The sequence below is a fragment of the Mastigoproctus giganteus genome, chromosome 2 (assembly GCF_048544385.1).
Source record: "Mastigoproctus giganteus isolate SK-2022 chromosome 2, ASM4854438v1, whole genome shotgun sequence".
Classification (NCBI taxonomy): domain Eukaryota; kingdom Metazoa; phylum Arthropoda; class Arachnida; order Uropygi; family Thelyphonidae; genus Mastigoproctus; species Mastigoproctus giganteus.
Genome location: NC_143576.1, coordinates 42,064,906 through 42,087,038, shown reverse-complemented (window position 1 = coordinate 42,087,038; position 22,133 = coordinate 42,064,906). Strand labels below are relative to the sequence as shown.

Here is a 22,133-nt window from a genome sequence, read left to right as displayed (position 1 = left end):
CCAGCCTCAGTGGTTCAATGCACTCGCTTGCCGCCTCTCTCAAGATTATAGGGTATATTCCATCAACTCCAGGAGTCTTACTAGTCTGTAGGCTTGAAAGTTTTTTCATTAAATAATCTTGCGAAATTTCAATATCATTAATTACATATTTTTTAACTTCGCTCCCACAATTTCCCATTGCCACAAAAGGCTTTTCATTTGTAAATATCGATGCAAAATAACTGTTGAGTTCATCTGCAACGGCAGCTGGTGTATTTATTACTATCCCCTTTCCCTTACGTAAAGGTCCGATCTGGTTTGTCCTGCTCTTCTTGGCATTTATATATGTGAAGAATTCTTTATCCCCCCTCTTTGCTCTGTTTGCTAGTGATTTCTCATAAACTGCCTTTGCCTGTCGAACCTTTTCTGTGGCTCTATTACACATCACCTTGTAGCTGTTATAGGCTTCAGTACTTTTTATTGCTCTGTAACGTTTCCATGCTACCTTTTTCTGCTCAAGTAATGTGGCAACTTCACTATTCATCCAACTTGGAACCCTTCTCGTGGAGTATTTTTTTAATGGTATATACGCATTCAAGGCATCGGTGATTAATGTTTTAAAAGCGTACCACAGTTCAAATGTATTCATTCTCTGCGCGATATCTACCCAGTTAATAGAGGCCATGTAGTACCTTAAGGCATCGTAATTTCCTTTTCTGAAATTAAAACCCATTCCTTTGCCTTTTACTTCTGCTACCTCTCTCGTCATCATCCACCGTAGAACTCCGTGATCACTTCCTGCTACTGGTTCCTCTACTGTCAGCCCTGTTATGTCATCTGATTCATGTGTGATGATGAGGTCTAGGATATTCTTTTCTCTAGTACTTTCCCTGACATGTTGATACAAATAACAGTCATCTAGTTGATTTAAAAATTTTGTTCCCCATGTCGAGTTTCCTTCCCATTTACTCCAATCAATTAGAGGCAAATTGAAATCACCCATAATAAGGCATTGACGCTTACTTGCCCATTCCATTTGCATGTAGAGGCTTTTGTCATAGTCTTCACAATCACCTGGTCTGTAGATTACGCCTACTCGCATTGTACCTTTGTTTCCAACTATCTCACACCATACAGACTCTATACTAGCATGTGAAATGTCTGAATCTGGGAAAGCTATCGTCGCACTCAGGCTGCTTCTGATAAGAAGCATTACCCCACCACCCCTTCTATCTACTCTATCCTTCCTAAATACATTATACAAGCCGTACTGAAACTCATCATCCCCAATTTCCGGGTGGCACCACGTCTCCGTAAGCCCTATTATGTCCACGTTACTTGTTTTAACCAGCAGTTCGAATTCGCTCATTTTATTGACGACACTTCTAACGTTACTGTATAAACAATTAAGATTTACTGTTCTTGTATATTTAACAACCCTAACACAACCCTTGAAGTTTTTTAGGCTCTCTTCCCTGATATTAGCTACCTGCTCACGTGAAACGTCTTTGCCCCCAGAACATCTAGATAATACGTCCAGTTGGGGTAACAGATAAGAACTCTTAAGGTATGTGCAAGAGTTACATTGACCAATATTATCAGATAAACGCGTGTCAGTATTACCCACATCCCCCCTAACTAGCAGTTTCCCTGAGCCTTTAAGGTATCCTCAATAATACTGGCAAAAACTTTTGCACCACCTTTGTTTAAGTGTATCCCGTCTCTACAAAACAAATTCCTTCTACCTACAAGTGTGGGCCATGCTGATAGAAATTTACCCCCTAAAGCCTTGCAGATTCCTTCAAGTCTTGAGTTAATCCACAAGGCTCTTAACATATAATCCCTCCTATCGTGTCTGGGCAGAATTGCAGACACATAGACATTATGGCCTAGCTCGCGACATTTCCTCAGCATGGTCCTGTATTTTTCCAACAAATCGTCAGATCGTGTACGTTTAATATCGTTTGTCCCCACATGAATAATAATATTTTCTTTACCCCCTTTAAAATTTGACAGTCTGTTGGTGACATCATCAATAGTTGCTCCCGGCAGACATACCCTGGTTCTGCTCCACCTATCTTTATTACAAAAAATATTCCCCGTTTCCCTGACAATGGAGTCTCCTAATAAAACAATGTCCTTTCTAACCAGGGTAGTTTGCACTTGGTTTTTCTGTTTTGAGGCTCGAATCGGGTGTGCATCTTATGCAGAGGGTACAGTTTTTTCACCTAAACAGCAAGCAAATTGGCCCAGGAATGCACACTTGTACAGTCAAAAAATATGTGGTCCATGTTAGGATTGTCACCAAATATGGGTACGGAGGTGAAGTGGAATGTAATTACAAAATGGAAACAGAACCGCTTCCCTACCCATAGATGTGCTTGTGGGGTAATCAGGTCACGTCAATTGTGAGAATAACTACTAAAACATTGCAATCATTCTAAATCTAGTTTGAAAGGTGCTTCACTATTTGATTTTAATTTTGGGAATTTGTATTTGAGAATAAAGGAGAATAAGTCTTACCTGAAATATGGAGACAGGTTGCAAGCAACTGCCCACATGTTGTCTCAATATACTGGTGAGAGTTCAACTTGAACCCAGGGATGCTACAAGTGGATGCTACTGGATTTTACAAACGGACTTCATATATGTATAGGTTATGATAATTAAACTGAATACTCATTAGTAAAGCTAGCAACTTGCTTGGTTAAATTTGAATTAATTGATAAATCAATTAATAAAAAATTAATTGATTCATAGATTCAGAGCAATATTTTTTCTGTTCTGTAATGTAAAAAAATGTATTATTATATGATAATCTTTTTTGGATGGGTTAGAATTACTTCTATGGCTCATTGAAATGTCTGGGTTGAAGAACAACATTTTTGTCAATTTCATTTTTATTGCCTAGAACTATAAGTTTATAAGTTATAAACAACACAGACTATGATAAATCTCATTAAATTATTTGTTTAAAGTGATATACAAAATTTCTTTTGTTAGTTGGATTGTTAGTCTTATTCTTGGGGTTTGGCAGAACTATAGTAGTGCTACATGAAGCAGAATTCTCTTCTGTTGACTTTAAATCTAATTCCAGTGGCCTGGTGTTGATATAACTTCTTGTCTGATCCTAGTGCCCTCTTTGAACATCCTTCTGCTATAGTTGGAATCTATGGACAGCAACGAAGCATCTTTGAAATCCCATTCCAGCCTGCATTTTCCCAAAATTATATGAAGTGCAGTGCTCTATTTTAATCTTATACAAAGAATTAAGTATTTCCAAGTATGACTTTCTCCGAAGAAACTACTCTTTTCTGTGTTTGCAGAAAACTAGTAAAATTTAGACCAATTTTTAAATATTTAATTTTATTATTAAAATAAAATATTTTAAATTATTTAAAAATTAAAATCACTAATATTGGCGTGTTTATTTTATTAAATAAAAACATTCTGCACAACTTAACTGGCTGGAAGATTAACAAATGTACCTTTCATTCTTTTATTTAACACATAGCGAAATAAAGAATGGCATTAAAAACTGCAAAATTTAAAACTGTTTCTAACCCCATAATGAAAATATTAAGTGGTGAAGTCAATGCAATAGTGTTCCTGACTATATTACTTTTTTATGTTGCAGTTCTATTAACTTGAGTATTGCTACTGAAATACAGTTTTCTTGTACAATCAGCTTGAGTTATTTTTTTATAATAGAGTAAATGCTACTTATTTTTTTCCCATGTACCAATTTGAAAAAGTTGTACATTCCACAGCATTAAACATAGGTTGTGAATAACTATACCATAACAAAATGAAGCATTTGTCATTATAAATATGGTTCAAAGCAATTAGCCATCTTCTATGTTAAAATAAGTACACACATATTCATGAATCAAAAATATACAATAGAGTAAAGCCATCCTGTTCAAACACAACAGAATGATGGGGTGGGGTAGGGGAGAGAGAGAGAAAAAGAGAGAGAAGAAATACCTCAGCTTCTGGATGTTTGAAGTCACACCTGACAACCTATATATTCCATCAACAATTCCATGTTCTTCAATGAACTCTGAACAACACTTCAGAACAAGAGGAACTGCACAGTAAAAAAAATTAAAACACTTACTAATAAATAAAATTACCTAAATTAATAGAATAATATATAATTCTACTTCACTATAATATTTTATGTATTTTAAATATGTACTACTGATTTACACTGATCAGTGCACTACACACACAATGAAAGTAAACTATCTGGAAGTAAAAAGGTGAACATTTCTTAGTATTCTTAGTAAAACAGACTTTCACAGCATCAGTTAAAAATATATATACATATATAAGAAATACGAGTAATGGAACAAAGAGATACTGAAAAAGAGTAGCGTATACAGTAAAACAGTCAAGGAACAAAAGAAATAACGGTATACAGGCAACCCTCATATAACACGGTACTTTTACAACACGATTTCGCTCTAACACAGTTAGAGAACTGTGGCAAACCTGGTATTATTGAGCTTTTGTGCGGGGAAATCCCTGCTATTACATTGGATGCAATTTTTCAACATTCCCATTCTTTTTTGTGAATCCCCCTGTTGACTCACTAATCGTTATGCAAAAAAAAAATTATTGGGAAATCCTCATATTTTATTTTGTTGGGAAATCCCTGTGTTAGGTTCTGTGTTATTGAACTTATGCTTGTTTAACTTGTGGAAAAATCTAGATTTCAAAGTTTTGAAATTGGATACTATTGGATAATGTGCCACGCCATCCAAAAGATTTAAGTCATCCAAATGTTGAAGTAATGCTCCTACCACCTATTACAACTTCTTTAATTCAGCCACTGGATCAAGGCATTATATATACCTTCAAAAGTCATTACATCAGAAAATTGTTACAATGGATTTTGGAAAAAATTGATTCCAAATCTATTGAAGTGATGGAGGCATGGAAACATTTTTCAATTGTGCACTGTATTGGCTTTGTCATAGCTTTATTACTCAAAGAAGTATCAACATTAAATGCATGTGGGAAAAATGATCAGTCATTTCATTCAGGAAATATGGTCAAACCAGCAGAATATGGAATCAATGCAATAAAAAAAAATAAAAAGTAAAAAAATTATGATATTAGGGTCACCATAAATAATTACATCTACCCATATATTTATTTTGTCTGTAAATTGCATGAGTTCTCTGGTTGAGTTGCCTGTTTTGCTGGACGATATATGAGCCTGAGACCAACTAACTCAACCACAGAGTGAAAACAGCCCATTAAGTTCCTTGCCTCATCAACGGGATGCGAACCTGGACCTTTTCCATCTCATGTGGGGAGGATGGTAATTATAACACTGTGCTACCCATGCAGACGGAACAGTGATAGTAGAACTTACTAAGTTGGTAGGAGGAGAAGGTTTTGATGATACGACTACTGAAGCCCTCCTGGGTAACACAACTGATATGATTGCCATCCTCCCCTCACCGGGTCAAGAAGACTTGAGTTCGAATCCCGTTGATGATGGGAGGAAATTTTATGAGCCTTTTTGACAACGTGGCTGAGTTAGTCGGTCTCAGGCGACAGCAGCATGATTTTTCTCCCCAAAACTCAGATTTTTCGTCCAGAAAAACAACCTCAGAACACATGCAATTTATAGACAATATACACAGAGCAACATTACCTTAGTCGCTGATGCTCCTGAAAAAAAAAAAAAAAAAAAAAAGATATGATTACTGAAGATGTTCAAGAATTACTGGTAGAAAAAGAGGCTGAAGAAGCGGATTTAATGGAAATGGCATCGGAGTTAAACCAAATCAATTCAGAGGATTATAGTGCAGATGAAAAATCTAAACTTCCAAATTGTACACTAAAAAGCATACGGAAAGGCATAAAGTTAGTTGAACAATTTGAATCTTATTTTTGAATGCAGATTCTTTGACTGCAAGGAGCCCAAAGCTCAAAAGAGAGCTTCAAAGCTGCTTAGTTCCATACGATGAAATTTACAAAGATCTATCAAGCAAAAGCAAACAAAACGAAATTACTGAATTTTTAAAGAGAGAGAGAGAGAAGATACACAAAATCTAGAATGGTGTATTTTTGTTAGCTTTAGGAACGCAACTCCTCCCCCCCCCCATTTTTGTGCTGGTTCTTAGCCCCGTATAACATGGTTTTGCACTATACAAGATTTTATAGGAACTACCGTGTTATACGAGGGTTACCTGTACATAAAAAAAAAAAATTAAAAAATAAAAATATATATATATATATATATATATATATATATATATATTGTCATAGAATACACAACCCTGGCATCATTATCGAGTACTAACCACCAAGACTGCACAAAAATCTGACAACAAAGTCTCTCTCCATCTGACACAAAGCACATGCTAAGAAATACAGGTAAAAGAAAGATTAAAAAGATTTTAGGATACAAGTAATAGGCATGTGATTGCATTTACACGAAAGGAACAAAAAGAAAAGGGAAAAAAAAAAAAAAAAAAACAGAACTCACCACAACACATAGCAAACTAATACAAAATATATGAAACTTAAAAGACGATAAAGACCTCAAACGGCCGATATATATTAAAAAAAAAAAAAAAAAAGTAGTGTATTTAAATTTATGATAAATACAGCCCAAAAGAGTAAATAATGCATGAATCAGCAAAAAAGCAGATGATAAAACTCTGAGATGGGGAAAAAACGTAGAATAGGAATAATATAGTTTCTTGCAATACATACGTAAAACTAATGGCTAACAAGAAATAAAAAATAAGGATATGAAAAATTAAAAGTAGAAGAAATGTAGAAAAATGGGAAGGCTCAGGCAGTTAGGGGTCACAAATCATATTCCTTTAGACAGGGGGACTTTGAATGGAGCATATGAATCACAAATTTAAAGTCAGTTATGTGTAACTAAAAATAGCAAGTAACAATAGTCTTCTCCACTGGCGAAGCGTTACTTATTCGAAGTAGTGCAACTCATTGTGAAAGTATTCACAATATGAGATATGATAAAAATGATAGCATTTTACCATTTTCAGTAATTCACTATGTACAAACATTATGGTAATGCACTAACTTGTTATGTTTACTAACAATAATGATATATTTCAAAATTACATTAAAAAAAATACATAAATATACACTGTAATAGCCAATCAGTGGTTATGAGCTGACCACTCTAAAACACTGCAATGAAAAGGTGTATGCTATGGGCAGAATGTACAAACCTAGAAAATGAGATAGGGGAAAGAAACTAACTGAATGCTGAGAATGAAATATAACAGAACAAAAGCCAAGCCTGAAATATAAAAAACATTACCCAAAGAAATAAAAGCAAATATGACAGGACAAGAACAAAAATAAACTACCTATAAATTTGATTTATACAGATATAATTGGATAATATATTTTTTTAATTGATAATATTAAAGGCCTTCTGAAAGTGATACTGCAGATATGTCAAGGGAAATAAGTTGCCAACAAGTTTAATATAGAATTTGCAAATGTTAGTAACAGCAAATTGGAATCACTACAAATAGTGACAATCCTGATATATTCAGAAAGGATGATATTGGAATGAAGACTTTTTGAAATATTAGAGAGGCAATGTGTAAAGTTAACCACATAAAAATTAAAGGCATCACATTTATTATAAAGATTAATAACTGTATTAACAATGTTGATGTCCAAGTCCAAATAACTGACTTTATGATTACTAAAATTAGTTTCTTCCAAAGTATGCTTCTGGGGATACAGATGGCCAAAATCATTGAGAAAATTTATGCAATCGAGCACACAATGTCATCAGCATATCTAAATAAATATATCTGTATAGAGTGTAGCTTGGATAATTCAAAACTGCTTAATTCGAAATATGGATATTTCGAATTACACTAGCCAACAAAAAAAAAAATTTTTTTTTCATACCTCCGCAATGAAAATATGCGATTCTGGAGGAAATAAATGCGTTGATTCCGAAAATCACCATAAAAAGTCTTTTATCAAAAGATGTACCAACGTTTAATGTTAAAATAAAGGGATATAATTGTATAATTATATCCCTTTATTTTAAATGTGTATAATTCAAGTTTGTAATACAAGTGTAAAAAAATATTATACTTCCTCTATAACTCATTTAACTTCGGAAAAATTATCACAAATCATAGCGAAATAGTTATATTTCAATAATATATAAATCAGTAATTGTCCTTAAAAATGTTCGCCACTAAGGGATTTTCTCTTGTATTTCTGCTTACTCTGCCTCACAAGGAACCGGCAGTAATCCCCCATCATTACAGGATCCTAGCAACTTTGGTACGACTTTTCCATTGTGGAAATATCTTGATGAAACCGCACCCCCTTGTTCATCCCTCACATCTCCCAAATTTTTGGGGGAAATTCGAAATGGAAATGAAGAAAATGAATTTTCAACAACATTCGACAGCCCATGTTTTTGTAGCACTCAAGTAAATTAGACACCAACATTTCATAGTTTTCTTCTTTCCTATTACCCAAAAAACCATGTACTACTGCCTTAACACGTTGACTGCCAAGGCTTATTTGGGTAAATGGGTCTCCGACGCCAATTTGAGTTAGGCATGTTAAATTATTCAAAACCCAAATTATAATATATATTCATCACCAAAACTCATAAAAAGGCTTACTGTTGTAAAAAAAAAAAAAAAAAAAAAGCTTTGTAAATTATCTCGTAGTTTGCGTATGTAATATAAAATTCTTCGTGGCAGCCAACTACGAGTCAACTCGATTAACTCAGACGTATTGTAACTTGCAGAATTCTCTGTATATGAGTCAGCACTATGCATAAATCCACAGTAGTGACTTTGTCTGTGTACGTCGTATTTAATACTTTGTTACATGTTTTTTTTTTACAAAAAAAAAAAAAAAAAAAAAAGATATGATTACTGAAGATGTTCAAGAATTACTGGTAGAAAAAGAGGCTGAAGAAGCGGATTTAATGGAAATGGCATCGGAGTTAAACCAAATCAATTCAGAGGATTATAGTGCAGATGAAAAATCTAAACTTCCAAATTGTACACTAAAAAGCATACGGAAAGGCATAAAGTTAGTTGAACAATTTGAATCTTATTTTTGAATGCAGATTCTTTGACTGCAAGGAGCCCAAAGCTCAAAAGAGAGCTTCAAAGCTGCTTAGTTCCATACGATGAAATTTACAAAGATCTATCAAGCAAAAGCAAACAAAACGAAATTACTGAATTTTTAAAGAGAGAGAGAGAGAAGATACACAAAATCTAGAATGGTGTATTTTTGTTAGCTTTAGGAACGCAACTCCTCCCCCCCCCCCATTTTTGTGCTGGTTCTTAGCCCCGTATAACATGGTTTTGCACTATACAAGATTTTATAGGAACTACCGTGTTATACGAGGGTTACCTGTACATAAAAAAAAAAAATTAAAAAATAAAAATATATATATATATATATATATATATATATATATATATATTGTCATAGAATACACAACCCTGGCATCATTATCGAGTACTAACCACCAAGACTGCACAAAAATCTGACAACAAAGTCTCTCTCCATCTGACACAAAGCACATGCTAAGAAATACAGGTAAAAGAAAGATTAAAAAGATTTTAGGATACAAGTAATAGGCATGTGATTGCATTTACACGAAAGGAACAAAAAGAAAAGGGAAAAAAAAAAAAAAAAAACAGAACTCACCACAACACATAGCAAACTAATACAAAATATATGAAACTTAAAAGACGATAAAGACCTCAAACGGCCGATATATATTAAAAAAAAAAAAAAAAAAGTAGTGTATTTAAATTTATGATAAATACAGCCCAAAAGAGTAAATAATGCATGAATCAGCAAAAAAGCAGATGATAAAACTCTGAGATGGGGAAAAAACGTAGAATAGGAATAATATAGTTTCTTGCAATACATACGTAAAACTAATGGCTAACAAGAAATAAAAAATAAGGATATGAAAAATTAAAAGTAGAAGAAATGTAGAAAAATGGGAAGGCTCAGGCAGTTAGGGGTCACAAATCATATTCCTTTAGACAGGGGGACTTTGAATGGAGCATATGAATCACAAATTTAAAGTCAGTTATGTGTAACTAAAAATAGCAAGTAACAATAGTCTTCTCCACTGGCGAAGCGTTACTTATTCGAAGTAGTGCAACTCATTGTGAAAGTATTCACAATATGAGATATGATAAAAATGATAGCATTTTACCATTTTCAGTAATTCACTATGTACAAACATTATGGTAATGCACTAACTTGTTATGTTTACTAACAATAATGATATATTTCAAAATTACATTAAAAAAAATACATAAATATACACTGTAATAGCCAATCAGTGGTTATGAGCTGACCACTCTAAAACACTGCAATGAAAAGGTGTATGCTATGGGCAGAATGTACAAACCTAGAAAATGAGATAGGGGAAAGAAACTAACTGAATGCTGAGAATGAAATATAACAGAACAAAAGCCAAGCCTGAAATATAAAAAACATTACCCAAAGAAATAAAAGCAAATATGACAGGACAAGAACAAAAATAAACTACCTATAAATTTGATTTATACAGATATAATTGGATAATATATTTTTTTAATTGATAATATTAAAGGCCTTCTGAAAGTGATACTGCAGATATGTCAAGGGAAATAAGTTGCCAACAAGTTTAATATAGAATTTGCAAATGTTAGTAACAGCAAATTGGAATCACTACAAATAGTGACAATCCTGATATATTCAGAAAGGATGATATTGGAATGAAGACTTTTTGAAATATTAGAGAGGCAATGTGTAAAGTTAACCACATAAAAATTAAAGGCATCACATTTATTATAAAGATTAATAACTGTATTAACAATGTTGATGTCCAAGTCCAAATAACTGACTTTATGATTACTAAAATTAGTTTCTTCCAAAGTATGCTTCTGGGGATACAGATGGCCAAAATCATTGAGAAAATTTATGCAATCGAGCACACAATGTCATCAGCATATCTAAATAAATATATCTGTATAGAGTGTAGCTTGGATAATTCAAAACTGCTTAATTCGAAATATGGATATTTCGAATTACACTAGCCAACAAAAAAAAAAATTTTTTTTTCATACCTCCGCAATGAAAATATGCGATTCTGGAGGAAATAAATGCGTTGATTCCGAAAATCACCATAAAAAGTCTTTTATCAAAAGATGTACCAACGTTTAATGTTAAAATAAAGGGATATAATTGTATAATTATATCCCTTTATTTTAAATGTGTATAATTCAAGTTTGTAATACAAGTGTAAAAAAATATTATACTTCCTCTATAACTCATTTAACTTCGGAAAAATTATCACAAATCATAGCGAAATAGTTATATTTCAATAATATATAAATCAGTAATTGTCCTTAAAAATGTTCGCCACTAAGGGATTTTCTCTTGTATTTCTGCTTACTCTGCCTCACAAGGAACCGGCAGTAATCCCCCATCATTACAGGATCCTAGCAACTTTGGTACGACTTTTCCATTGTGGAAATATCTTGATGAAACCGCACCCCCTTGTTCATCCCTCACATCTCCCAAATTTTTGGGGGAAATTCGAAATGGAAATGAAGAAAATGAATTTTCAACAACATTCGACAGCCCATGTTTTTGTAGCACTCAAGTAAATTAGACACCAACATTTCATAGTTTTCTTCTTTCCTATTACCCAAAAAACCATGTACTACTGCCTTAACACGTTGACTGCCAAGGCTTATTTGGGTAAATGGGTCTCCGACGCCAATTTGAGTTAGGCATGTTAAATTATTCAAAACCCAAATTATAATATATATTCATCACCAAAACTCATAAAAAGGCTTACTGTTGTAAAAAAAAAAAAAAAAAAAAAAGCTTTGTAAATTATCTCGTAGTTTGCGTATGTAATATAAAATTCTTCGTGGCAGCCAACTACGAGTCAACTCGATTAACTCAGACGTATTGTAACTTGCAGAATTCTCTGTATATGAGTCAGCACTATGCATAAATCCACAGTAGTGACTTTGTCTGTGTACGTCGTATTTAATACTTTGTTACATGTTTTTTTTTTACAAAAAAAAAAAAAAAAAACTAGAACATGAATAAGAGATCATTGACAGAAGAAGAGCTTGAGCTCTATGCTAATATGAGTGATTCAGAATTTGAGAGCTTTTTGACAAGCCATATGGTTCTGGTTCCAACAGTGACAATTATGAACCTTCTGAAGATTCAAGTAAGGATAGCAAATATTAAGCTATCTGCCAGCCCGAAGATAAATCTAATTCTCTGCAGGCAAGTATGTCAAATAATGACAATAATCTGTGGAATGAAATAGCACAAGATCCTCCACAATTTATTCTTGAAGAGAACGTTGGTTTGGGAATTTAGTGTACAAAAATTGGTAGACCTATATTTTTCGGAAGAGTTTCTTGCATTATCAGTCGAACAAAATAATTTATAAGCTTTGCAAAAAATTTAAAAATGTGGACAATAGTGAAAATCTGCCAGGTCGTCAAGATGGAAGGACACTGACATCTCACAAATGAAAGTGTTTCTTGGCCTTTTGTTAAAAATGGTCCTTGTTCTTTTCCTTCAATAGAGCATTACTGGAGTACAAGTGCATTCTACAATGTTATGTTTTGGCAATCATTTATGAGTCAAAATAGAATCCGGTTGATATTACGATATTTTAACTTTGCAGATAATTCATTACAATCTGCTGACAGACTATACAAAGTAAGACCGATTTTGAATCATATCAATAATGTTATGCATAATAATAACGTACCGAATAAAAACATCTGTATTGATAAGTCGATGATGTTGTGGCATGGGAGACCGAATTCCATCAGTACATAAAAAATAAGAAGCACAAATACGGAATAAAACTTTACGAACTGTGCGAGTCCGACAGACTTGTTATGAAAATAAAAATTTACTCCGGTAAAACAGAAGAAACTGAACAAAACAGAGGTCATACTGCTGAAGTTGTGCTATACTTGCTTGAGGACTACTTAAACAAGGGATATGTATTGTATATGGACAATTTTTATAATTAAGTTGCTCTGACAAAATTGTTGTCTGCTAGAAAAACTTATGTATGTGGAACATTACGCACCAACAGACAGAAAAGAAAATCCAAGTATATGATATCAAAATTATTCTTTGCATCCAATTCGTTTGTCATCACATCATAGTATCCAATCAAATTTGTAAGACAAGGCTTCCCCTTAACAAACCCATGATGTGTCTAAACTATAACTACAGTCTTGTCTAGATGAACCTGCATCGTTTCCTTAACCAGTGACTCCATATTTTTCCTGGGACAGAAGTCAAACTAAGAGATCTGTAATTACTCGTGTCACCCTTTGATCCCCCTTTGTGAATTGGGGACATATATGCACATCTCCAGTCCATGGGGACCTCCCCAGAGTCCAAGGAAGCTTTCATAATTATGGCTAAGTATTTGCTTACTTCCTTTGCTGCCTCCTTTAATATAACTGGATAGATCCCATCCACCCCAGGTGCCTTCCTTATGTTTAACTTCAACTATTTCTCCTCCACTTCGCACTCAGTTATTACAAAATCATGTAGCTACCTGTTAGAGTTTGATAAACTTCTGTCATTCCCCTCCTTGAATAACTCCTCATGTATGAATGTAGATGCAAAATATTTATTCAGTTTATCAACTGCTTGAGCATGATCATCAACAGTCAAACCATCTATGTTAAGTGGACCAATCTGATTCATCACTTTCATTCTAGAGTTACATAAGTAAAGAACTCCTTGCTGTTTTTCTTTGCATCCTTTGCCAAAGATTTCTCGTAATCTGCCATTGCTTGCCTAATATCCTTTGTGACTTGATTACAGACTAGCTTATATCTGCCATAGGCTTCTGCATCACCTGATAATTTATATGCATTCCATGCATTTTTCTTTTCTGCCACGAGCCGCATTAATTCATCTAATATCCATTTAGACCTAAACCTTGAACAGTATTTCTTAGTTGGTATGAAGAGCCTAGTACCCTCCAAGGTTAATTCCCTGAAGGCCTCCCATTAAAATTCACCGTTGGTAACATCAACAGTATAGAATTTAAAATCTGTCTGAGACCACCATAGTCACCTTTACGAAAGCAAAAACCCTTCCCCTTATTCCTGATTGTAGTTACATCTTTAAGTAAATCCCACATCAGTACACTGTGATCACTGCCACCTAGTGGTTCCTTTATCTGCAGATTCTTAACGCATGAAGAATCAATGTTGATAATCAGATCAAGAGTATTACTCCTCTGGTTGCCTCTCGGACATGTTTCTGAAGAAAACAGTCATCCAATAAATCAACAAAAGTCTTGCTAGTGTGCAAGTTACCAACCCACAAGTTCCAGTCAATATCTGGGAAGTTAAAATTCCCCATTAAAACACAATCTGATTTACTGGCTGGCTCACTCTGTTTCTCTGCACAATTGCCCATTATACTCATCGGGTTCATTAGGCCTATAATACACACCTACTCTTATTTTCCCTTACATCATATTCATATTCATCATTTCCCTTAAATCATATTCCGTGATCCAATTATGGATGGGAAACCAACAGAAGAAAATATCAAATTCAGATTCAAAAGGATCATGTAGCTTCTGCTGTACCTAGGACAGGACTAGATGAGAATTATACATCATTGATAAGGCCTGCAGTGAACCAAAATAATCGGTATATATAATACATTTTTGATAGTGGTGAGTTTATATGATCCAAAGCTAGCTGTACAGTATGTAACTGTGCAGTATATATGTTGCTTTCTGCTGGGGGGGGGAGATCTGCTTGGATAGCAATATCGGATGCCATAGACAGTTCTGTCTTCAGACCATCTCTGTAGACAGAAGTCAGAATGTTCAGCTCAGTGTCTGAGTAGAGTTGTAAACAGAACAAAAGATGAAATGTTGGCCTTCCGTACATTTTTATAGAAGTTGTAGGGTGGAGAAAATTGCCTTACTAAAACAGCAATCTTGTCTGCCATGAAATCTAAATCTCTGAATATCACTTAAATAGAAATACTGAATGGTTGATTGGCAGTTCTGACAAGTGTTATTAAAATATTCCCAACACTGCTCATTTCTGCAACAGTTTTTCATACAAGTCTTCTAAAGGAAAGCATTTACATGATTGTCCTCTGAATATTACTGAATTAAAATAGATTTCTCAAGAAATCAGTTATTGAGGAAAACACTGTCATTGAAAATTTTCTCGATAACACAGAAATCTACACAGCTAATGAGGAAGCACATTCAGCCATCTTAATTTTAAGAACTTAAACCACATTAGTTATAATGTTAAATTTTTTTTTTTTTTTTTACAAAGTCATAAACTATTCAACTGACATTTAAAAATAAAAACCAATTCATCATGTAGCCTCTGCTGTACCTAGGACAGGACTAGATGAGAATTATACATCATTGTTGCATCAATGCAAATTAGTGATAGTGATACATCACTAGTTTGGAGTACTTTACATTTGTCATTTAACACAGTATGTTGTATATTTTCATCAACATCTTCAATTAAGACTTTTATCTTCTTCAATTAAAAATTTTTATGCTCATAAATATATATATCAGCAACATATACAATATTTAGTTAGGTTAATTCCTTAAAATAATAAAATTTTTAAGAAATTTAAATGATATTCAAAAATTAATGATTTTGTGCTGATTGAATAATGAACTTACTATCCCTTCCTGTATTCATGAGATGTTCTCCTAAATCACAACCAAATACACGTTCCTTTAGAATTCCACTCTGTTTTAACTTGCGACGTGATGGCCGAGATAATAAGAAGGATCTAAAGAAAGCTATTAATTTGCCATGTTTTCTAAGCACTGCAAAAAAAAATATTAGAGAATGCAATATAACAATTCCACATCAAAAACAAAATTCAAGATAAAAAACATTATGATATGAAACTGATTAAAATTTTAATTATGAAATAGCATAAGTCAACAATCACCAAGCTGCTCAATTCAGCTCCTTCACACTACAGTAGCATAAGTAACTAAGTGGGTAGAGTTTCATGTGTTGCAATGCAATCATTTCTCAATGATCAAACTAACTGTACCCTTCAAATTTTTTTAAATAATTTTTTTTTAATTTGATTCTTTTGGCAAAAAAAAAAAAAAAGATGGGAATGAGCATAAGTTAAATGATTCTTCAACAGGGAGCTTTCCTCACCCTACTGGATAAAGTCACAATCTACTAGTACTGGTGACTGGCTCTGACTGGTAAATGTCACAAGCTTTTTTGCATTGGAAGACATCTTATGAAAAGGAATTTTAAAAATCAGGCCAGGATAACAAATTCCAAGAAACGAAAATTTGTGATAAAATCAATTTCACTACAATTTTCATATCTGACTCAGATTTATGTGGCATAAATATACATGACTCAATTTGTATTAAAATCAACTGCTCAAATCAATTTACTGAATTTTTTCACATTTCTTCAGCAGATAATTTATATTTGGTGATTATTTACTCAGCAGATGTATATCTGCTGAATAAATAATTGCCAAATATAAATGTTAAATAATAACATTTACAATATTCACAAACTGAAATAATAATTTTTAATTTTCTTGTATTCCTGAAGGAATATTTCTCATTTCTGTTTATTTTCAGTGTTCGCAGTATCACCAGCAAATAGAACCTTTTCTGAATTTTTTGGAGCATGCCCTCCATAAAATGGCTGGTAAATGCGTCATAATCTGTATGGATGCTAATGTGTCAACTTTATAGAGTGCCCCGCAAAACAGATGCCAAAGGTGAATTGTTGGAGGAGTTTCTCACCATCAAAAACCTTAGTCTTTGGAACACAATTGGCCATCCCTCAACCTTCAACTCAGTCAATGGACAGTCTTTTATAGACTTGACTGTTACAAATTCAACATTTGGACAAAATATCAGGCACTGGCAGGTCCATCCTGACTGATCTACTAGTGACCATTGTCCAATAACTTTTCATGTTGTTACATGTTTGGATCGTTCTGCTGTGAGAAATTATTTTGATTTTCTGCACTACTGATTGGTTGGCATTTGAGGTCAGACTTCAGGATTTAGCTCCAAATTCCCAGTTGGAAAGAATTGGACGGTTGCTGGGCTCATTACAGGTTGATGCTGTTCACAAATTAATCAAAAATGTCTGTGATGAAACAGAGGAGGAAGAATCATGTACCTTGGTGGTCTGGGGAATTAACAAACTTAAGGAAACACTTATGTGATGAAAGGAGAAACTTCCAGTGCACTAAAAGGAGAAATCATCCCAGAGATGAGGTAGAACATCTGAATGATATGTATAGAATGGCAAGACGTTATTACTTCAACCAAATATATAGAAATAAAAAATCTTCATTGGAACAATTAGCTAAACAAACTCTGCAGAAAGAGCCTTATGGACTAGCTTATAAGATTGCTGCTGATAAATTACATCCTAGTGAAATTTTCTCAACCATAATGGTTAATAACTATGGGACTTTGTCATAGACTGAGCCCACGAATGCAATCCTAGACGGGATTATTTGTCAAGATGTTACCGTTCCAGAAAATTCTGAATATTTTTAAGACGAGAACGGATCACCTTATGTACGAGGATCTTGTGAAAGGAGACAAATTTTCTAATCAGGAAATTGGTAAGGCTGTTGCTTCTTTGAAGAAAATATATGTCCAGGTCTGGTTGTTTGTTTGTTTGTTTGGAGATTTATTAGGTGCATTGGCATCTGTGGCCATAGTGCACCATCTGAGTCTGGACCTACTTGAGGTGGTGGTTATAAAGAGAGTTGGTCTGTCATTCCAAAATTAAATTTCTGCTTGATTGACAGTCTGTTTCCCAACCCTTGGAAACAGGCAAATCTCAAAATTCTGTTGAAAACCCGTGAAAACCTCCAATTTTACCTTCTTCTTATCACCCAATAGCGTTGTTACCCGCTTTGAGAAAAGTTTTGGAGAAACTAATAGTTTATAGATTCATGAATTATTATACTGACAAAAATTTACAAGCAGCTAATCAATTTGGGTTCTGCAAAGGAAGATCAACTGTTGACGCCACTCGGCTAGTTATTGATTCTGTACGGTCTGCAACTTCTAAATATGTCCTTGGCCTCTTTGTAGACTTCACAGGAGTCTTTGACATTGTATGGTGGCAAAAGTGTCCTGGCAAGGTTCAGGGAGGCAGGGGTCTCTGCACCCATTTGTCATTTAATCTCTAGTTATTTCAAGGATAGAGCACTCTTGGTTTACTCTAGTACTTGTTCTGTTAAAAGGAATGTCACAGGGGGCTACCCTCAAGGATAGCATTAGCATTACCAGAGGCATATGATCCAAGCTTCTGCAGCATCAGCAAAAAAAAAAAAAACCCCACTTCCACTTTACCCCTCCATTCGTTCGAAATACCTGTCCAGCTGAGCCTTAAATTTATTTAGGCTATCAACTTCCACGACAAGGGATGTAAGTCTGTTCCACCAACCAACCACCCGCTGGCTAAAGGCAAATTTCCGCCTGTCTAGCCTACATCTGTCTTTCCTCAATTTGAACCTATGCCCTCTCAGGTGATTATTCTGAGGAAGAGGAAAAATCCCATCAGCATTGAGCATGCTCAAACCATTCAAGGCTTTATACACCTCTATCAGATCACCTCGCTGGTGCCTAGTCTCCAGACACTGATTTGCAAAACTTTAGCCTTTCTTCGTAAGAGTACCCCTTTGTCCCATTCACTAATCTTGTTGCCCTTCTCTGTACTCATTCCAGCAGCTCTACATCCTTCTTGAAATGAGGCCTCCAGACCTGTACACAGTACTCAAGGCTTGGCCTGATCATTGCCTTATACAAGGGAATAATCGCCTCCTTATCCCTGCTAGAAAAATTCCTGTATATCATTGACAACACACCATGAGCTACTCTTGCAGCCCGTCTGCACTGCTCAGAGAACTTCATATCTGCCTGCACAATTACCCCCAAGTCCTTTTCATTCTCTACCACTGTCAGTGTAGTACCACAGAGTTGATATGTTACTCTGGGGTTGCTGTTTCCCATATGTAGTACTTTACATTTGTCAATGTTAAACTTCTTTTGTTAAACTTCAAAGGTTGAGCAGATGGGCTGAGAAGCCCATCTGCTCAACCTTTCCAGATCCTGTTGCAGCAGCATAGTGTCAGTAGTCCTTGACAACCCTGCCAACCTTTGTATCGTCTGCAAACTTGGACATTAAACTTGATATACCATCATCAATATCATTTATAAATACAGAAAACAATAATGGACCCAACACTGACCCCTGAGGGACTCCACTAATAACATTAGTCCACGATGAGCAGTGTCCATTGATTACCACTCTCTGTCTTCTCCCCCTCAAGCACCCCTTTATCCATAGCAGCAATTTGCCTTCAATGCCACACTGCTCCAATTTGTGCAGCAGTCTTCCATGTGCAACAGTATCAAAAGCCTTTCTAAGATACAAGTATATAACATCAAAGTTATTCCCTGCATCCAGTTCTTTTGTGACTGCATCATAGTATCCAATCAAATTGGTCAGGCAAGACTTCCCCTTAAAAAAACCATGCTGTGTCCGAGCTATAACTGAAGTCTTGTCTAGATGATCCTGCAGTGCTTCTTTAACCAGTGCCTCCATTAATTTTCATGGAACAGAAGTTAAACACACAGGTCTATAATTACTTGTGTCGGCCTTTGATTCTCCTTTGTAAATTGGAGTCACATTTGCACACATCCAGTCTGTGGGTACCTCCCCTGAGTCGAAGGAAGCTCTCATAATTATTGCTAAGGGTTTGCTTACTTCCTTTGCTGCCTCCTTTAATATAACTGGATAGATCCCATCCACCCCAGGTGCCTTTCTTGTGTTTATCTTCAACAATTTCTCCTCCACTTTACTCTCAGTTATTACAAGATTCTCTAGCTTACTGCCAGAGTTGAATACACCTCTGGCATTCCGCTCGCTCAATAACTCCTCATGTGTGAATGTCGATGCAAAATATTTATTTAGTTTGTTAGCTACCTGAGCAGGATCATCAACAGTTGACCCATCGATATCAAGTGGACCAATCTGATTCATCCCCTTCCTTCTAGAGTTTACATAAGTAAAAACTCTTTGCTGTTTTTCTTTGCATCCCTTGCCAAAGATTTCTCGTAATCTGCCTTTACCTGCCTAACCTCTTTTGTAACTTGGTTACAGATCAACTTGTATCTATCATAGGCTTCTGTGTGATGTGTTAATTTATATGTATCCCTAGCATTTTTCTACTCTGTCATATGTCTCATTAGTTCATCTGACATCCATTTAGGCCTAAACCTTGAACAATATTTCTTAGTTGGTATGTAAAGCCTAGTAGCTTCCAAGATAAGTTCTTTGAATGCATCCCATTTTGAATTTGCTGTTGGCAATATCTTCAGTTGGTCCCACTGTATGGAATATAAATACTGTCTCAGACCATCGTAGTCACCTTTACGAAAGCAATAACCCTTCCCTTTACCCCTGATGGTAGTTACCTCTTTGAGTAAATCCCATTTCAGCACACTGTGATCACTGCCACCTAGTGGTTCCTTTATATGCAGATTCTTAATGCATGAAGAATCACTACCGATAATCAAATCAAGAGTTTTACTCCCTCTAGTTGCCTCCCGAACATGCTGATGTAGAAAATAATCATCCAATAAATCCACAAAAGCCTTGCTAGTGTGTGAGTGACCAACACACAATTCCAGTCAATATCTGGGAAATTAAAATCCCCCATTATAAGACTCTCCGATTTACTGACCCACTCTATTTCCCTGTACACGTTTTTATTATACTCATCAGAGTCATTAAGCCTATAACACACTCATACTCTCAGTTTTGATCTCCCAATGCTTATGTCACACTAAATTGACTCGACACTGCACTGTCCAACGATGTCGACTGGCTTCACTTCCTTGGATTTTGTGTTTCTTAACTAATAGCCTAACCCCTCCTCCCTTCCTATCCTGTCTATCCTTTCTGTAGACGTTGTACTCCCCAAATTCCAGTTCTGCATTCCTTATATCTGTGTGACACCATGTCTCTGATATCCGAACAATATCCACCTTTGATGCTTTGAGCAATACCTCAAATTCATCAAATTTATTTACCAAACTCCTAGCATTGGTGTACGCACAAGTATACATGCACTGTTTCTATTCTTAGCTACCCTAACACAACCCATGTGTTTACTTGTACCGCAATGACCCCCAGCAGTCTCTGAAATATCCTGCATCTTGTTTTTCAGGCTTCTGCTCATTCCAATAGAAGCAGTGCAAGAATCACTTTCACCTCTGCCAGTGGCTACTGTTAATCTATTAGTCTTTGTATTCCCCCAAGCTAGCAGTTTTCCGACCCACCTAACACTGCCTCGATAGCATCAGCAAATATTCTTGCACCCTTTCTATTTAAGTGTATCCCATCCCTGTAGAAGCAGTCTCTCCTGTTAACAAGTACAGACCAGGCTGAAAAAAATTCTACCCCTTGAGCCTTGCACAATCTTTCCAGGGCCGAATTGATCGACAGGGCTCTCATCATATACTCCCTCCTATCGTGTCTGGGCAGAATTGCAGACACTTTCAAATTCAACCCTAATTCTCGGCTTTTGTTCAACAGTGACCTGTACTTGTTAAGTAATTCTGCCAGTCTCCTACTCTTGATATCATTAGTGCCAACGTGTACAACTATATCACCTTTTGTGCCCTTAAAAGATGATATCCGCTCTACAACGTCATCAACCTTTGCCCCTGGCAGACATACCCTGGTCCTGTTCCACCTATGCTTTTTACAAAGCATGCTCCGTTTCCGTGACAATAGCGTCACCAACAACTACTAATTCCTGTGGGACCAGTGCATTCTGCCTTGGGGGTTGCCGTTGTGTTGCGTGATGAACAAGTGCAAGCTCTGGCGTTGATGTGGGCAGCTGAGAGCTTGATGGACCCCTCAATTTAGTTCCTTCGAGGGCATCCACCCTGTCCTTCAAGCTCTCATATAGACCCATAACAACGCTGAGTTGTTGCCTGATTTCGTTACACTCCTTGGATCACGCGCACACACAAAGACATCCCCCCATGACAA

The 22,133-nt window shown here is 35.4% G+C and overlaps 1 protein-coding gene across 9 annotated transcripts in view; it reads right to left on the bottom strand.

Annotated features, from left to right (window-relative positions):
• CdGAPr (GTPase-activating protein CdGAPr) overlaps positions 1 to 22,133 on the bottom strand; it is a 514,430-nt gene that overhangs the window by 97,995 nt on the left and 394,302 nt on the right. For all 9 annotated transcript variants that reach the window (XM_090388748.1, XM_090388756.1, XM_090388774.1 and 6 more), the window contains 2 exons: positions 15,731 to 15,880; positions 3,967 to 4,069 (listed from right to left, as the gene is read on the bottom strand). In XM_090388748.1, the coding sequence (XP_090244874.1) occupies positions 3,967 to 4,069; positions 15,731 to 15,880 (253 nt within the window). The remainder of the gene's footprint in view (positions 1 to 3,966; positions 4,070 to 15,730; positions 15,881 to 22,133) is intronic.